Genomic DNA, 18,704 nt, shown 5'->3' on the forward strand with positions numbered 1-18,704 from the left:
TTCTCTAGTGGGGGGAGTACAGTAGCAGCCAATCAATGGTTCTCATCATTGGTGTTTCTATCTCCCTTTCCCTTCTTCTCTGAAATCAATAAAAATATATTTGTAAGTCTAAATAAATGAAACTTGTTAAGTGATAGGGAACAAATTTATTGAAATCAATAAGAATCGCTCTTCTGGAATTATTGATTTAGGCAGAAGTCCTTTGTTCATCCTTCTCTGAGTGTATCCCACTGAGTTTCTCCGTGCAGGGACAGTTTAACTGATCCTTTTCTCACGGTGGAGCCTCCTTATGCCATCCCACTCCTGTCTCACAACCACTGAGTCTTCATGAAGCTGCAGGGGCCACCTCCACTGCTTCTGTTGTGTTCAGGAACTCTGCGGTCCCACCCATGGGTCCTCCACTCAACAGAAGCACCCACTTACAAGCCAAAAGTAGCAAAGACTACTGCCCAATGGGCATCTCCTGTGTACTGAGTGGAGATAATCAGAATGAGCTAAGTACACGACTTTTCTTGCTACATATGCATCGCTTGACTATCCTAAGATTCAGTACATTCACCAACTGGTGGTCTGTGAGGTCCAAAAGGTTGGGGACTGCTGGTTTAAAGAAACCTTTGGAGCAGTGGTCATCAACTGGTGGTCCGTAGCCCACTGGTGGCCCATGAGGTGCGAAAGGGTCACCATGACTAGTAATGGGTGAAGAGCGAACTTGCAGAAATATTAGGAGTGGGATTTCACTGTTGATTCAATGTCTTCCTTCTCTGGTACACCCCAGCTTCTTGTGGTGCCCAGCCCAGCTAACACTCCGGGACTCTCTGGGAGAGCCCATGTTGAGGTAACTCCCAAGAAACATTCCTTCCCCCTTCCTGAGAGTAGAACTGACACCTACAGCCTTGTTTTTTTCTTATGAGGCAAGTCTGATGTGGAAATGCCTGGTCCCAGTGAAGGCAGCAAGATCCCACCAAGATTCCCAGGATTAAATGTGATGAACCCTGTAAAAGGTCAACCTGATTTTTTAGTCAAGCCGTTGGGCATTTGAGTCAATAAGAGTTAGATGAGGCTAAGACATTGAGGTTCAGATCCTCTTGGAGGCAGAGAGCCCTAATGGTGGGGGAAGGGGAAGACAATCCCCCAAGGAGACAAATTATTTTTTCCTTGATTTTTTTTTTTATTGAATAAGGTATTACATGTGTCCATATCCCACTTTTGCCCACCCCACCTCACTCCCATACATGCCTTCATCCCTCAGTGTCTTGTGTCCATTGGTTATGTATATATGCATGCATACAAGTCCATCGGTTGATCCATTACCTCCCTCCACCATCCCCAGCCATCCCACTGTAATTTGACAGTCTGTTCAATGCTTGTCTGCCTCTGTATCAATCTTTTTGTCCACCACGTTATATTCTTCTTTATTATCCATAAATGAGTGATATCATGTGGTATTTCTCTTTCACTGATGGCTTATTTTACTTAGTATAATGCTCTTCAGTTCGATCCATGCTGCTGCACATGGTAAGAACTTTCTTTTTTAAAGCACTGTAGTATTCCATTGTGTAGATGTACCATGGTTTTCTAATCCACTCATCTGCTGATGGGCACTTAGGCTGTTTCCAAATCTTAGCTATTGTAAATTGTGATGCTATGAACATACAGATGCATATGTCCTTTCTGATTGGTGTTTCTAGTTTCTTGGGATATATTCCTAGAAGTGGAATCACTGGGTCAAATGGGAGTTCCATTTTTAATTTTTTTAAGGAAACTCCATACTGTTCTCCACAGTGGCTGCACCAGTCTGCATTCCTACCAGCAGTTCACGAGGGTTTCTTTTTCTCCAAATCCTCACCAGCACTAGTCATTTGCTGATTTGTTAATAGCCATTCTGACAGATGTGAGATGGTACCTCATTTTAATTTTGATTTGCATCTCTTAGATAATTAGTGATTTTGAGTGTGTTTTCTTATGTCTCTTGGCCTTCCTTATGTCCTCTTTCAAAAATATCTATTTAGGTCCATTGCCCATTTTTTTATTGTTTATCTTCCTTTTGTTAAGTTCCCTTTAAATGTTGGTGATTAAAACCTTATTGGAGATAGCATTGGCAAATATGTTCTCCCATACAGTGGGCTTTCTTATTGTTTTGTAGATAGTTTCTTTTGCTGTGCAGAAGCTTTTTATTTTGATGTGCTCCCATTCATTTATTTCTCTTTAGTTCCCATTTCCCTAGGAGCAGTATCAGTGAAGAAATTGCTTCATCATATGTCCTTCATCATATGACAATTTTACTTCTTTTCCAATTTGGATGCCCTTTATTTCTTCTTCTCGTCAGAATACTATGGCTAGAACTTCCAGTACTATGTCAAAAAGGAGTGGTGAGAGTGGGCTTCCCTGTCTTTTTCCTTTTCTTAGTGGAAATGGTTTTAGTTTTTACCCATTGAGAATTATGTTGGCTGTAGGTTTGTCATATAAGGCTTTTATTATGTTGAGGTATGATCCCTCTATTCCCACTTTGCTGAGCACTTTTATCAGAAAGGATGTTGGATTTTATCAAATGCTTTTTCTGATTCAATTGATATGTTTATGTGATTTTTGTTTCTCAATTTGTTTATGTGATGTATAACATTGTTTGATTTGCAGATGTTGTACTAGTCTTGCATTCCTGGAATAAATCCCACTTGGTCATAGTGTATGATAGTTTTAATGGAATGTTGGATCCGGTTTGCAAGAATTTTGTTGAGAATTTTGGCATCTATGTTCATCAGGGATATTAGCCTGTAATTATCTTGCTTTCTGGTGTCTTTATCTGGTTTTGGTATTAGGGTAATGCTGGCTTCATAGAAAGAGTTTGGAAGTGTGCATTCCTCTTGAGTTTTTTTGAATAGTCTGAGGAGGATTGGTTTTATTTCTTCTTTGAATGCTCAGTAAAACTTCCAAGTGAAGCCATCTGGTCCAGGGCTTTTGTTTACTGGAAGTTTTTTGAATATTGTTTCAATCTCATCAGTTATAAGCCTACTCAAGATTTTTAAATCTGCCGGGACCGGTTTGGCTCAATGGATAGAGCGTCGGCTTGGGGACTGAAAGGTCCCGAGTTCGATTCCGGTCAAGGGCATGTACCTTGGTTGCGGGCATATCCCCAGTAGGGGGTGTGCAAGAGGCAGCTGATCGATGACTCTCTCTCATCGATGTTTCTAACTCTCTATCTCTCTCCCTTCCTCTCTGTACAAAATCAATAAAATATATTTAAAAAAAAAAAAAAAGATTTTTAAATCTTCCTCATTGAGTTTTGGAAGCTTGTATTGTTCTAGGAATGTGTCCATTTCATCAAGGTTGTCCAGTTTGATGGCGTAGAGTTCTTCATAGTATTTTTTTTTATAATTGTTTGTATTTCTGTGGAATCAGTTGTTACTTCACCTCTTTCATTTCTGATTTTGTTCATTTTGTTCACCTCTCTGTTTCTTGGTGAGCCTGGCTAGAGGTTCATCAATCTTCTCTCTCCTTTCAAAGAACCAGCTCTTGGTTTCATTGATCTTAATGTACTGATTTTTTAGTCTCTCTGTCATTTATTTCTGGTCTGGTCTTTATTATCTCCTTCCTTCTTGTTACTGTGAGCTTTTCTTCCTAGTTCTTTAAGTTGCAAGGTTAGATAATTTATTACCATTTTTTCTTGTTTTTTGAGGTAGGCATATAGAGCTATCAACTTCCCTCCCTCTCAGGACTGCTTTTATTGTGTCCCATAGGTTTTGGATTGTTGTGTTTTCATTGTCATTTGTTTTCAGAATGCTTTTAATTTCTTATTTGATCTCTTTGGTAACCCAGTTATTGTTTAATAGCATGCTATTTAGCCTCTAGGAGATTGATTTTTTTTAATTGTTTTTAGTGCAGTTGATTTCTAGTTTTATGCCATTATGGTCTGAGAAGATGCTTGTTATGATTTCTATCTTCTTGAATTTGAAGAAACTTTGCCTGTGTCCTAATATGTGGTTTATCTTTGAAAATGTTCCATGTGCACTGGAGAAAAATGTATATTCTGTAGTTTTGGGGGAAAATGTTCTGAAGATATCAATTAACTCCATCTGATCTAGTGAATCATTTAGGATTGCTTTTTCTTTACTGCTTTTTTGTTTAGAGGATTTGTCCAGTGGTGTCAGTGGAGTATTAAAGTCCCCTACTATGACTGTATTGTATTGATCTCTCCCTCGATATTGTCCAGAAGTTGTTTTATGTATTTGGGTGCTCCTATATTGAGTGGATATATGTTTACCAGAGTTATATCTTTTTGTTGAATAGCTCCCTTTAGTATTATGTAGTGGCCTTCATTATCTCTTGTTATGGCCTTTACTTTGAGATCTTTTTTATCAGATTATAAATATCACAACTCCAGCTATTTTCTCCTTTCCATTTGCCTATAAAATTTTTTCCATCCCTTCACTCTCAGTCTGTGTGAATACTTTGTTCTGAGTGGGTCTCTTGCAGAAAACAAATATATGGGTCAACTTTTCTTATCCATTCAACTACCCTGTGTTTTTTGATTGGTGCATTTAATCCATTTATGTTTAAAGCTATTATTGATAAGTACTTATTGTCATTTTTGTACTTACTATTTATATTTCTTCTTGCCTTTCTGTTTTTGTTTTTGTTTTTCTCTTTTTATAGCAGTTCTATTAGCATTTTCTGCATTGCTGGCTTGGTAGTAATAAACTCTCTTAGCCCTTTTTTGTCTGTGAAGCTCCTGATTCCACCTTTAATTTTGAATGATAGCATTGCTGGGTATACTATTCTTGGGTTCAGTCCCTTGCTTTGCATCATTTTGTATATTTTATTTCATTCCCTTCTGACCTGGTATGTTTCTGTTGAGAAATCAGGTGATAGTTTAATAGGAGATCCCTTGTAGGTAACTTTCTGTCTCTCTCTGGCAACCTCTAAGATTTTGACTTTGTCATTGGTGTTTGTCTATTTAATTATGTCTTGGTGTTGGTCTTTTGAGGTTCATCTTGTCTGGGACTCTGTGTACTTCTTGGACTTGCATAGTTTTTTCTTGCCAATATCAGGGAAGTTTTTTGTCATTATTTCTTCAAACACTTTTTCTATTCCTTGCTTCTCTTCCTCTCTTTCTGGTACCCCTATTATGAAAATGTTTCATTTTGTGTTGTCCCAAAGCTCGCTTAGGCTCTCCTCTTGCATTTTAAGTATTCTAAGTCTTCTTTCCAGTTGCTGCTGTGTTTATGTTTTTTCCTACCTTGTCTTCTAATTAGCTGATGTGGTCCTCAGCCTCTTTTAGTCTACTTTTTAAGCCTTCTGTTTTGTTCTTTATTACAGCTATGCCTTTCTTGGTTCCTTTTCATGTTGGTGATGTTCTCATTCAGTTCCTTATAATTCTCATTGAGTTGTGTGTACTTGTCATTGAGTTGTATGTATTTCTCATCCAGCTGTTTAAGCATCCTTATAACCATTACTCTGAATTCTTTCTCTGATATGTTGCTAGCCTCAATTTAATTTAGCTCCCTTTCTGGTGATTCCTCTTTTTCTTTCCTTTAGGGATTGCTTTTTTGTCTTCCCCACGTTTTGCTGTAAGGTTTTAATGTAGGTCCCATTGCTTTGCTAACCACGTTCTTTTTGGGAAGCTGTTACTGGTATAATCTCTCAGGTCTCCTGGGCTTGGTAATCTAGTGTAGCTCCCTACTTGAGCATTTGAGCTCTCTTGATGTAGGACTACGAGCTGGAAATGTACAACCATGTTGTCTAGAAGTCAGTAGCCATGAAGGAGGGATGACCCAATTTTTGCTATCTTGTGGCCTTGATTGAAAATGTGTTTGCCCAGTGGGGACTCACAATGGCACCCAGGAACTGTCTGTTGGAGTGATGAGGCTCAGAAGACCTGTGCTCTTGAAAGGCGTGACTGTGGTGTCCAGAGTTCTATAGTTATGGGGTGGACAGACTCAGCTTTTGCTGCTGCACTTGTGGTGGATATGCATACACTCCCAGTGGTGGCTCACAAGGGCACCAGTGGTGCATTTGCCAGCAAGGGGCATTGAAGCACTTGAAGTGCCATGGCACTGAAGCTTCATAATTGAGGCAAATGTGAGCAGGTATCCAGGAGGAGTGAAATTAGAATTTCTACTGCTTTGGGGAGTGTGTCTCTGTTTGTCCAAGATCACACCCAGCAAAGTCGCACAGCAGCTCCCACGAGCACCCTGTGAATAGATGGGCTAAGGGTGCCTGCCTGTTGGAAATGTATGGCTGTGGTGGTATGTTTGCTGGCACATAGCTCTGGTGCACTCTGAGGGGCCCTGGCATTGAAGTTATGCAGCTGGGGTGTGTGGGGGCAGTTATTCAGGAAGAGGGAATTCAGAATTTCTACTGCAGTGCTTGCACACCCTTGTCTGTACAGAATCACACCCAGAAGGGGCTCACAGCAGCTCCCCAGAGCACCCTGTGAATAGATGGGCTCAGGGTTCCTGCCTGTAGAAAATGTGTGATTGGGCGGTGCATTTTCCAGAGCAGATCTCTGAAGGGCCCTGGTGCTAAAGTTACACAGCTGGAGTGTTGTTGGTAGGTGTCCAGGTGAGTGGAATCATAATTTCTATTGCCAGGAGGAGTGTGTCCCTCTTTGTCTAAGATAACACCCAGCAAGGACTCACAGCAGCTCCCACTATCGCCCTGTGGATAGATGGGTTCAGGGTGCTTGCCCATTGGAAATGTGTGACTGCTGTGGTGCATTTGCCAGTGCAGAGCTCTGAGGCACTCTGAGGGGCCCTGGCTTTGAAGTTAAACAGCTGGAGTGTCTGTGGGCAGTTATTCAGGAAGAGGGAATTCAGAATTTCTACTGCGGGGCAACACACCTTTGTCTGTACAGAATCACACCCAGCAAGGGCTCCCAGTGCCTCCCAGGCACTGCCTATGGAGTGGTGTGTCCTGGATGCCTGGGCACTGGAAACACACAAATGTGGTATCTGGAGTTCTGCCACTGGGGAAGGGGAAAGTTGCATTTACTTCTGCTGGAGCAGTGCCCATTTGGAAATGGAGGTCCCAGGGTCCACAGGTTTGTGGGTGGGGCAAAAGGATCATAGCTGTAGTGGCTGCTGGGTCACCGGCAGTATCAAAGGCCTATGTGGGTAGCAGTGCTGAGGAGTTCCTAGAAAAGGCCACTCTCCCCATCTTGATTCTTACCAGCTTTGTACAGAGACTCAGGAGTCCACAGCTGTTCCCTCACTAAACCCAGTCCCTAAGATTCAACTAAGGGGGCTCCATAGAATCCCAGTCCCTAAAAGCTCAAATATTGCCATCAAGTGCCATCAAGTCTATACAACCATGCAATTGCCAGGGCTATGACTCCCCAACTCTTTACCCATCTATGGCACAAGTGGACAAGAACTCAAGGAGCAAGACATATACCCATGTGCTTGACTCCTTTCAAGGTGTTCATGCCCACCCCCACTACCCCAAAATGCATGTCTTTCCACCTGAATTACAAACCAACTAACAGGCAAAAGAGTGATGTAGATGAGGAGGGAAAAAAACCAGCTTTCTTCCTCATAAAAGCTGGGGACATGGTTTGGATGTATGTCAAAAAATAATTCCTCAATCTGAACCCCATAACTGGGCTTATTCACAAGGCCCAAAGGCTGCTCCAATCAACCACACACATGCCCCACACCCCAGACCGCTGTCTTGGTGCACTGGAGCTCAGAGGAGCACAGAGCCCTGACCCCCTCCAGCAGGATGAGCCCAGGGAGAAGCACCAAGGAGCAGACCCACCTTCGTAGAATTCCCAGCCTCAGAGTCTCCACAGGAAGAAGGGAGGGCAGGGGAGCAAGGAGTCCTGCTGATTGCTGGGCCACTTCCCAGAAGGGGACATTAGTGTGGGGCCTGAGTGCTCCCACTTGGGTCCCAGGGATTCCTCCTCTCCATTTCTGCATCCACAGAGGTGCCAGGTCTTCATCCTCTGGGCCAGTGGCTACTGATGCTGTTGTCTCCGATTCCTCCTGCCCCTAAATTCTCGGGTCCGGGACTCTGTCTCCTCTCCAAAGCAAACCCTGTCCCCACAGAGTCTCCCAGAGCAGAGACTCAGTCCACTAGTGTGGTCTGAATGGAAGCTGCTCCTGCTGAAGCTAAGGAAGCCCATCCCCTGGTTGTTTTATCTGCCCCTTGTCCCTTTTCAGTGGCTGCCTTTCCTGCTCTCCAGGTTTCCAGGAGCCGTAGCTAGGCTATTTTCATGTTCTTAGAGTCCTTGCTCAAACTATTATAGAAAACTCCCGGGGGCTGGCCCTCCCCCTCCCCTTGGGCTTCCTCCCCTTGCCTCCTAGTCCAGACTGTTCTTTTTGTCCTCCATTCCTGCTGCCACATGTCCTGATGGCTGAGAACTACTGTGGAGCTGCAGAAGGAGTGAGGCTTGTCTGAAAACACTCAGAAAGTTACTTTCACTTCTAATTTCCCCATTTGGGAGGAGCTCTCCCCGGGTGATTGATTGTGCACACTTCCTGCTCAGAGCTGGGCAGCCACACTGGACGCAGGCTGGGGGCACAGAAGGGCTCCAGGCCCAGAAAGGGCCCACGGCAAGACGATGGCCAGTGAGAGCACAGACCTCAGCACCAGGTCAGTCTCTGTCTCCCTTCCTTTAACTTTCTCTCAGGTTGTGCTGCTGCTTTAGCGTGTGTCATTAGACACTCGTCTAAACCTTGCCCTCATCCTGCTTTACAAGACTACTTGTGTGAAATGTAATGAAATGCAGGAATACTAGTGAAGAATCAGATCTTTAAACTGCAGAGGGACAGGTGCTGGTGTGAGTGCAGCTGCCACAACCCACAGGACTCTGTCTTACAGCTACTGCTCAACTATAGGCCATCTGGACTCGGCTGTCCTTTCTGATGCAATTTGTTATTTCCCCATGACCTCTGAACCTTCTCGTTTCCCTTGAAACCCCTCTGCCTTCAGGTTTTTTTCAAAAAGAGTACTTTAGAAAATATAAAATTCTGGGTGCTTTGGTCTCATACCTGAGCTAAGGACAGGTCAGTGCCAAGCTTATTCCCATCTCTGGCTGGGGCTCTGGACTCTCCCTTCAGAGATCTTGAGCTAAGGGAGTAAAAGAAAAAGAAAGGGCCAAGACATGAAAGGCTAGTGCAGGCTGAGTATTTTCCTCTGTACTCTCAATTTCTGCTCTGTAATGGGTTATACCTTACAAGGCAAAGGCCATAAATTCTCTTTTTCTCTAGTAAGGGTCAGAAATAACATTACTTAATATGTTTAACCTTTTTTAATAGAAAATAGATACATTTTACATTCCTGCTCGTAAAATTTCAAATGACCTGTGTGTTTAGGGGAAAGTCCCCTTCACTTGCCTCCTGCCTAAAGCTGTCAGTCCCGGTCTTTTGAGTGTTGTGGACACAGAATTCCACGTTTCTTTTTCTGTGTTTACACATATAGCTGATTTTCCTAAATACATAATTTGTGTTTTGTTTTTAACAAAGAAGATTATATTATATATGCTATTTTGCATTGTTATTTTAGTAGTGAAAATATTAAAGATTTTTTCACATGAATGAACATGCAGATCTCCTCCATTCTTTTTTAAAGCTGCATACTACTCCATGGAATCATTATGGCCTAAATTTTTTAAAGATGTTTTGTTTAATTTTCAAAAATTATTTATTGTTTCAAGTATTACATATAGTATTACATATGTCTCCTTTTCCCCCCATTAACCTCTCTCTAGCCACCTACACACATGTCCTTATCCCCCTACTGTCTATGTCCATTGGTTATGCTTATATGTATGCAACAAGTCGTTTAGTTGATCTCTTATGTCCAGCCTCCCTCCCCTGCCTTCCTTCTGAGGTTTGACAGTCTGTTCGATGCTTCTTTGTCTCTGAAGCTATTTTTGTTCATCAGTTTATGTTGTTCATTATTTCCACATATCAGTGAAATCATGTGATATTTATCTTTCTCCAATTGGCTTATTTCCCTTAGCATAATGCTTTCCAATTCCATCCATGCTATTTTGAGTAATAAGAATTCTTTCTTTTTACAGCAGCATAGTATTCCATTGTATAGATGCACCAGAGTTTTTTAATCCACTTATCTGCTGATAGACACTTAGGCTGTTACCAAATCTTAGCTATTGTAAATTGTGCTGCTATGAAAAAAGGGGTGCATATGTCCTTTCTGATTGGTGTTTCCTATTTCTTAAGCTATATTCCTAAGAAGTCTGGTTACTGGGTCAAATGGGAGTCCCATTTTTAATTTTTTTAGGAAACTCCATACTGTTTTCCACAGTAATATGCCATAATTTTTATAGCATTCTCTTCCATTGACAGATACTTAGGTCATTTCAACAAGCTGTGATAACAACAATTATGTTGTTTTTTTGGGTTTTTTTGCATGTATATACACTAGAAGCCCAATGCACAAAATTCATGCAAGAGTAGGCCTTCCTTCACCTGGATGCCCTGCCAGCACAGGTTTCTGGCACCTGGAACATGGGCTTCCCTCGGACCCTGGCTTTGTCTGGAAGGACATCTGGAATGATGTCCAGAATGATGTCTGGTCTAATTAGCATATTACCCTTTTATTATTATAGATATATGAATTTGTCTTGTGTCACTAATCAAAAAATCAAATTTTTGAGGCAAAGAATACTAATACTTATGTATTTACATATTCTGCCAAGCTGCCTTACTAAGGAACTGAATCAATATATTCTGCTAGCAATAGTGAATGAGATGAATCATCTCCCAACACCCATTTTCATAGATACTTTAGTTAATTTGAATTTTCTGATTACATAGGAGGTGGAGGTATTTTGTGTCTATTGGTCATTTAAATTGTCTCTTAGGTGAGTTGCTGGCTTATTTATTGCCAATGCTATTAGTTGAAGAGATTGTCCTTTCTTTGATGATAAGGGAGGGTTTGTTAAATATTATGAAAGTTATAAATTTATTTCCCTTTTCTTTAATTTTGTTTATGATGACTTCTACTTATAAAGCTTGAAATTTGAATACTTATAATATTGTTTTTTATAAGATAAATACACCCTGGTTATCCTATCTAATAAAAGGGTAATATGCAAATTAACTGTCACTCCATCACAAAGATGGCAGTACCCATAGCCACAAGATGGTGGTGCCCAGTCCTCTCAGCCCAGCCTGAGAGGGAAGAAAGGAGGTTTTGCTGCTGAGAGCATGAGCGGACTGGAGGAATGCTTGCTTCATCACCATGGCTACAAGACAAGCACTCTGCACCCAGCCATGGATGGGCCTCTGGGCCTTAGGCAGCCTCTGGGCAGGAGGTGCTGAGCAGCCAGGCCCCACAGAAAGCTACTGGCACACGGATTCATGCGCAGGGCCACTAGTTATGAATAAATAGAAGTGATGCTGAAAGTTACTGGTGAATTCCGTGCACACCATCTTCAACCATAGTTCTCATGTTCTTAAGGTGGCAGAGTCAACTCTACCTTTACTTCAGTGAAAGTTTCTTCTCTACTATCTTCAAAAAATGTATTCTTATATAATTTTGGAACAAAACTATTCTTCCATTGGTGCAACTTCAGCCTTCACAGCTTTATCTGTCTCTAATAAATATTATATTTCTCTCTTTACTTTCTGTTGTCTCAAACCTTTCTTCTATAAGAGTCATTTAATTTTTAGGGTTTTTTTTGGTCTTTTGTTATATCTAACTAGAGGCCTAGTGCTCAACATTGTGCACCTTGGGAGGGTGGAAGAAGGGGTCCCTCAGCCCAGACTACACCCTTTCACAGTCTGGAGCCCTCAGGATCCTGCATTCCTTAGGACTGCTGCACAGGCAGGAGAGACTCCCACCATCACCACTGCACTCACCAGCCATGGGCTTGGCTTATGGCTTACAGGCACTCCCCCTGTGGGAGTGGACTGACCACCAGGGGTCAGCTCCTGCATTGAGCATCTTCCCCCTGGTGGTCAGTGCATGTCATAGCAACCAGTCATTCCACTGTTCGATCAATTTGCATATTACCTTTTTATTAAATAGGATATGTTTTTAAGTTGGTTGTATTTTTTTGAGGGAGTGCTTTAATTTCCCTCAATAGCTCTACAAGCTCTATTTTTTAATGGTCACAGAACTAATTTTATTTTTTAACTTTATACAAACTTGACTGTAAACCCATTGGTGCAGTTGTTTTATTTAGTGATATTTTAATATCACTTTATTTAGTGATATTAAGTGCTTTGGGGATGTCTTCCTCACCCTCTGGGTTATTCTTCCAGATTGACACTGTCTGCAGTTTGGTGCCTGTGTTGCTTCACTTTCTTTCTATTTATTTATTTATTTACCAGAAGCCCAGAACACTAAATCACGTGGCCCTGTCCAGCCATGCCTGTCTTTGGCCATTAAGGCGTTATGGCCACTGGGTTTTTATCTGTATAGATTTATTTATTTATTTATTTATTTATCTATTTATTCGTCTGTTTATTTTCCATCACCATTTATCCCCTCTATGTCCTCTTCACCTCCAGCCATCCCTGAATACCCTACTCCCCAATCACCACACTTGTATTGTTTCGCTCTCTTTCTCATGTGCCTGCCCTGGTTTTACAGCCCATTTCAGTCGTGCTTGGCTTAGGCAGCTCTCCCCTCTTCCCCAGTTTGAACTGTCCTCATCTGGATTAACCATCTTTTTCCCCTCTCTCTGCCTTTCATTACCTAGGGGCCACATAAGCAGAGACTGTTCTGTTCTCTCTCTTCTCTGCCATTGGCCCACAAGAGTCTCTCTTTGTCCCTCACCAACTGTCATAGCTCCATATGAACTCTTGACAGTAAAATTCATCTCCCCATTTTCTTCCCTTCTTCAAAGTGTCATGACCCTTTGCATCTCCAAATCAGCATGTCTAAATCTTGTTTGGATTTTTTTTTAGGATTGTAATGATTCTATGGATTGATTAAAAGAGAATTGTCATCTGTATAATATTGTGTATTCTATCTCATTAATATGGCATATATATATGTGTGTGTGTATATATATACTGTTAATTAAAAATGTTTTCTGATAAAATTTATATTTTTTCCTTCTGGTAGATTTTATTATAACTACTTGATACAATATATTTAGGCTACTAAATCTACACATTTTAAAATGAGCTTTCTAGCTGTTTGTTATTACTATATAAAAGTAAATTAAAATTTTGCCAAATTCTTTTTAATTCTAATGACGTTGGAGAAATATATGCACTCTTTCTCTATTAATATACATATTAATTTGCATAATATACTTATAATGACAGTTTTGTTTCTACAAATCTGATCCTTACTAGTACACTTATTATTTCTTTTTCTTGCCTCTGTTAGCCAGGACTTCCAGTATTATGGTTAATACAAGTAATAATAGAAATCATCTGTACCTTATGCCCAATTCCAAAGGGAAAGCCTTTCTCATTGTACATTATGGATAATGTTTGCTGTGGGTTTTCTTTTTTTTTAGAATATTTTATTGATTTTATACAGAGAGGAAGGGAGAGAGATAGAGAGTTAGAAACATCGATGAGAGAGAGTCATCGATCAGCTGCCTCTTGCACACCCCCCACTGGGGATATGCCCACAACCAAGGTACATGCCCTTGACCGGAATCGAACCCAGGACCCTTCAGTCCCCAAGCCGACGCTCTATCCATTGAGCCAAACCGGTCCCGTGGGTTTTCTTTTTTAATATGGAAACTTGCACGAATTAAAGTTTTGTAGTTGGCATCTGATATTTTCAATGTTTGAGGTCTTTCTCATCCTGTTTTCTACTTTTTCTGCTATTGTCACTTGCAAACATTTTTTAAATAAATTATTGTTTTGGAATAATTTTATATGCACATTAAAGATGTAAAGTTACTACAGAACTTTCTGTATACTGCATACCTAGTTTCATTTTCTGTGATGTTACCATTTACACTATTATGGTATAATTTTCAAAACTGAAAAGCCAACATTGGTACATCAGTGTTAACTAAATTACAGACTTTTTTGTTCATTTGTTTTTTAAATTACAACTTTTTTAAATTTCAAATTATAATATATATTCAATATTACTATATATTAGTTTCAGGTGTACTGTATAGTGGTTAGACAATCATATACTTTACGAAATGTTCCCACTGATATTTTCAGTATGCAATTATCACCAGACACAGTTATTATTTTACTAGTGGCCCAATGCATGGATTCATGCACATTGAAGGAAATTAATTAGAAGAAATATTTTAATATCACTATGCACTCTTTCTCTATAAGTGTCAGAGATGAAAGAAAATTAGTAAAATGTATATGAAAATAATATATAAATTGATTAATAAATAAATAATAATGACAGGATAGAACAACAAAGACTTGAAATATAAAACATGATATAAAAACAACATTGATAAAAACAAAGACTGATAAATTGATTAACTTTATTCTAATATCTCCCTGTATACCATATTAAGAGTAAAAACACTTTAAGGATGCTTGACTAATTTCCCTTGTGATGAATTTTAATATTTTTAACATTAACATCACACACTCTTTGAATTCGAGAGAAAGCAACATATAACTGATTATGTCCGAAAAGGGGTTCAGGTATGAATATTCCTACTCTGTCTAGAGTTTGTCCTTGTGATTTATTAACAGTCATTGCAAATCTGGCATCATGGGAAACTGTCTTTGAACTCATTTAAATGGGAGACCAGTGTTAGATGGGGACAAATATCGAGCATGCACGAGTCAACATTTATTTTCAAATTGCCAGTGAGCATCATATGTACCAGGTGGTCAGTCAGGTAGTCAGATGGATAGATGGTCAGTAACTTAGCCTTTTAGATAGATAGATAGATAGATAGATAGATAGATAGATAGATAGATAGATGGTTAATCTTTAGTCTAGTTTTACTTTTCCACTTTACTAAGGTGACCAGACGTCCCACTTTTGGCGGGACATTCCTGATTTTTAACAATTTGTCCCGCGTCCCACGAAGTTTTAAAACAGTCCCGATTTTTGGAAGATTCTTTCCAAAAATCGCTGGACGCGGGACAAATTTTAAAAATAGGGACTGTCCCGCCAAAAGCAGGACATCTAGTCACCTTACACGTTACTCAAAAATTACATTTAAAAAACTGTATGTACTCCAAATTGCCAATGTTATCCTCCTGTGTCTTTTATAAGAATGTACACACACACACACACACACACACACACACACACACACACTCACACATATACTTGGATTTTGTATATCCTCATTACTAATTCTTCCCAAACACTCTACAGAACTATAAAACTCTTCTCAATATGGTGAGACACATTAGATAATTGATCAGTTCTGTTTATTTTCTAAGTAAGGAAACCCTTTATTCTCCTGCTCTAATTACTTCTGATTGCTTTAGGCCACCAGGGCTGACCTTCTGAAGCTTGATCTTTCTCAGGTTGCATCCTGTATTTTGGATTATATGTATTCCACTTTCTTATTTTACTCCCTCATTTTGATTAGCACATTATCCATAGGCTCCTGAATAATATCATAGAAGGTAGGCATATATTTTAAGATCATTCATGGATTATTTTTAATAATTATTTTTGACCTCACACTTGTATGAAAATTTGGTAAGGAAAAAGGCCTAGTATTCCAGAAATGAACTGAATCTATTGTCTTGCAGTTTACAGTATTGCTAATGAGAACTCTGCTGCCATTCTGATTCTGATTCTTTCTTTGTATGTTACTTGCTTTGACTCTGAGACTTTCTGGTTCTTTAATCACTTGATTTCATGATAATTTGCTCTGGTGAGAAGGTTGGTTTTAGTCATTGTTATGGATACTTTAGAGCTATTTCAAATGGAAACTGACTCATTTCAATTCACTTAATTTTACCTTTAATATTTATTCAATAATTTCTTCCCTTCTGCCTCTCTCTTTTATCTTTTTGGAATTCCTGGTAGTTAGATATTAGGTCTCCTAGGTTGATCAAGCTTTCTGTTTTTGTGTTTTCTTGGCAGTCTTTGATAACTTTTTCTTTTTTACCATATTTTTAATTTCTAACAGCTCTTTTTTTAGTTTCTTCTTTTTTGTACAATCTCTTTTTTTCATTTTATTTATTTATTTGTTTACTTATTTATTTATTTTTAATTATTACATATATTTAGTAGTACATAGATCTCCCTTTTTTCCCCAGTGACCTTCCCCCAGGTTCCCTTACCCCCTGTCACATGCCCTCATCCCACCCCCCTAGTGTCTTGAGTCCATTGGTTGTGCTTATATGCATACATACAAGTACTTTGTTGATCACTTTCCCCACCCCTCTTCCCGCTGTAATTTGACAGTCTGTTTGATGCTTTGCAGCCTCTGTATCTATCTTTTTGTTCATCAGGTTATAATGTTCTTTATTTTCTATAAATGAGGAAGATCATATGGTATTTTTCTTTCATTGCCTGGCTTATTTTAATTAATATAATGCTCTCCAGATGTATCCATGCTGCTGCAAATGGTAAGGATTCTTTCTTTTTTATAGCAACATAGTATTCCATTGTGTAGATGTACACTTTTCTAATCCACTCATTTGCTGATGGGCATTTCGGCTGTTTCCAAATCTTAGCTATGGTGAATTGTGCTGCTATGAACATAGGAGTGCATATATCCTTTCTGATTGATGTTTGTAGTTTCTATATACAATCTCTTTTATTACTTTTATTATTTTTTTAATTTAATAAATCTTTATTGTTCAAATTATTACAGGTGTTCTTTTTCCCCCCATAGCTCCCCTTCACCTGGTTCCCACTGCATCCTCTTCTCTTACTCCCCCCTCACTGTTCTCATCCATAGGTGTAAGATTTTTGTCCAATCTCTTCCTGCACCCCCACACCCTTTTCCCCCCAAGAATTATCAGTCCACTTCCTTTCTATGCTCCTGATTCTATTATATTCACCAGTTTATTTTGTTCATCAGATGTTTTTTATTACCTTGATTTTTAGATTCACTGGTTAATAGATATGTATTTGTTGTTCATAATTTATATCTTTACCTTTTTCTTCTTCCTCTTCTTAAAGAATGCCTTTCAGCATTTCATATAGTACTGGTTTGGTGGTGATGAACTCCTTTAGCTTTTCTTATCTGTTAAGCTCTTTAACCTTCAATTTTGAATGATAACTTTGCTGGATAGAGTAATCTTAGTTGTAGGTTCCTGCTATTCATCACTTTGAATATTTCTTGCCACTCCCATCTGGCCTGCATAGTTTCTGTTAAGAAATCAGCTGATAGTCATATGGGTGCTCCCTTGTAGGTAACTAACTGTTTTTCTCTTGCTGCTTTTAATATTCTCTCTTTGTCTTTTGCCCTTGGAAATTTAATTATAATGTGCCTTGGTGTGGTCCTCTTTGGATTCCTTTTGTTTGGGGTTCTGTGCACTTCCTATACTTGTAAGTCTATTTCTTTCACCAGGTGGGGGAAGTTTTCTGTCATTATTTCTTCAAATAGGTTTTCAGTATCTTACTCTATATCTTCTATCACCTCCATAATTCTGATGTTGGTACATTTGAAGTTGTCCCAGAGACTCCTTACCTTATCTTCATATTTTTGGATTCTCTTTTCTTTTTGCTTTTCCAGTTGAGTGTTTTTTGTTTTGTTTTTTTGTTTTTCTTTGTATTTCTAATCTTTGACTTGAATCTTGGGATCCTCTAGCCTGCTGTTAGATCTCTGTATAATATTTTTATTTCAGTCAGTGTATGTTTAATTTCTAGTTGGTCCTTTTTCATATCCTCAAGGGACTCACTAAATTTATCAGCATTTTCTAGAAATTTTTTGAAAAACTTTATAACCATGGTTTTGAACTCTATATCCAGTAGTTTGCTTTCCTCCATATCTGTCATTTGTGATATGTTTCTTTGTCTCTGCATTTTGGCTGAGTTGATAGAGTGGCTTTGTGTGCTAGTGTCCTATAGGGTCCAGTGGCTCAGCCTCCCCAGTTACCTGAAGTGGACATTCCTGGTGCACCCCTTTGTGGGCTGTTATAGTTAAGCCTTGATTGTTGTCGGTATCAATGGGAGGAATTGAGCTCCAGGCCAATTGGCCGCGAGGATCAGCTGTGTCTATTCTGGGAGAACTTCTGCTGGAGACACCCTTATGAGATAAGACTTGCAAAAGTCTCTGTGCTCAGCTTGGATGGGGCAGAGTCTCAGGGCGGAGTAGACAGCATTGGTTTCCTGTCAGCCCTTCCCTACTAGGCCCATGTGTCTCAGTGTCCCATGGTAATTGCTGCAAGCACCTCTAAGAAAAAGCTGCCCTCAAATTCCTCCCACTGCCAGACAGTCCAATTTCTCCCCAAATGAGTCTGGGTCCCAAGAGTTTCGCCCAGAACTGGATTTCAGTGCAGTTGGGAGCTTTTGTCTCTCTCCCTCTTGAAAAAGCCAGCCTCATACTCAGTTTCTCGCCCTCTCCGCACATGTACTTCTCAATAACTCTGCCTTCTGCAGTTCCTCTGAGTTTCAGTGATCTTTTTTCTTCCTGAAAGTCCAGTTTCACCTCATATGAGTCTGGGTCCCCAGAGTCTTGCCCGGTACTGAAGTTCAGCTCAGTCGGAAACTTTTTCCTCCCTCCCACTTGAGAAAGCCAGCCATGCACTCAGTTGCCAGTCCTTTCCATGTACCTCTACCTCCTGCAGCTCCTCTGAGCCTCAGTGTGCTTTTCTCTTTCCTTCTAGTTGTAGAATTTCCACTCAGCCAGCCTTCCTGTGGTT

General features: G+C 39.8%; 1 protein-coding gene across 2 annotated transcripts in view; it reads left to right on the top strand.

Moving 5' to 3' along the window:
* Positions 1 to 18,704, top strand: part of SP100 (SP100 nuclear antigen) — a 209,050-nt gene that overhangs the window by 134,859 nt on the left and 55,487 nt on the right. Inside the window, exon 1 of one of the 2 annotated variants that reach the window (XM_045575612.1) lies at positions 8,408 to 8,589. The exons of the other annotated variant lie outside the window; for it this stretch is intronic. Coding sequence (XP_045431568.1) covers positions 8,558 to 8,589 — 32 coding nt within the window. The 5' untranslated portion in view covers positions 8,408 to 8,557. Of the gene's footprint in view, positions 1 to 8,407; positions 8,590 to 18,704 lie in introns of those variants that run through there. 2 annotated transcript variants of the gene reach the window in all.

This window comes from Pipistrellus kuhlii, unplaced genomic scaffold (assembly GCF_014108245.1).
Source record: "Pipistrellus kuhlii isolate mPipKuh1 unplaced genomic scaffold, mPipKuh1.p scaffold_m20_p_7, whole genome shotgun sequence".
Classification (NCBI taxonomy): domain Eukaryota; kingdom Metazoa; phylum Chordata; class Mammalia; order Chiroptera; family Vespertilionidae; genus Pipistrellus; species Pipistrellus kuhlii.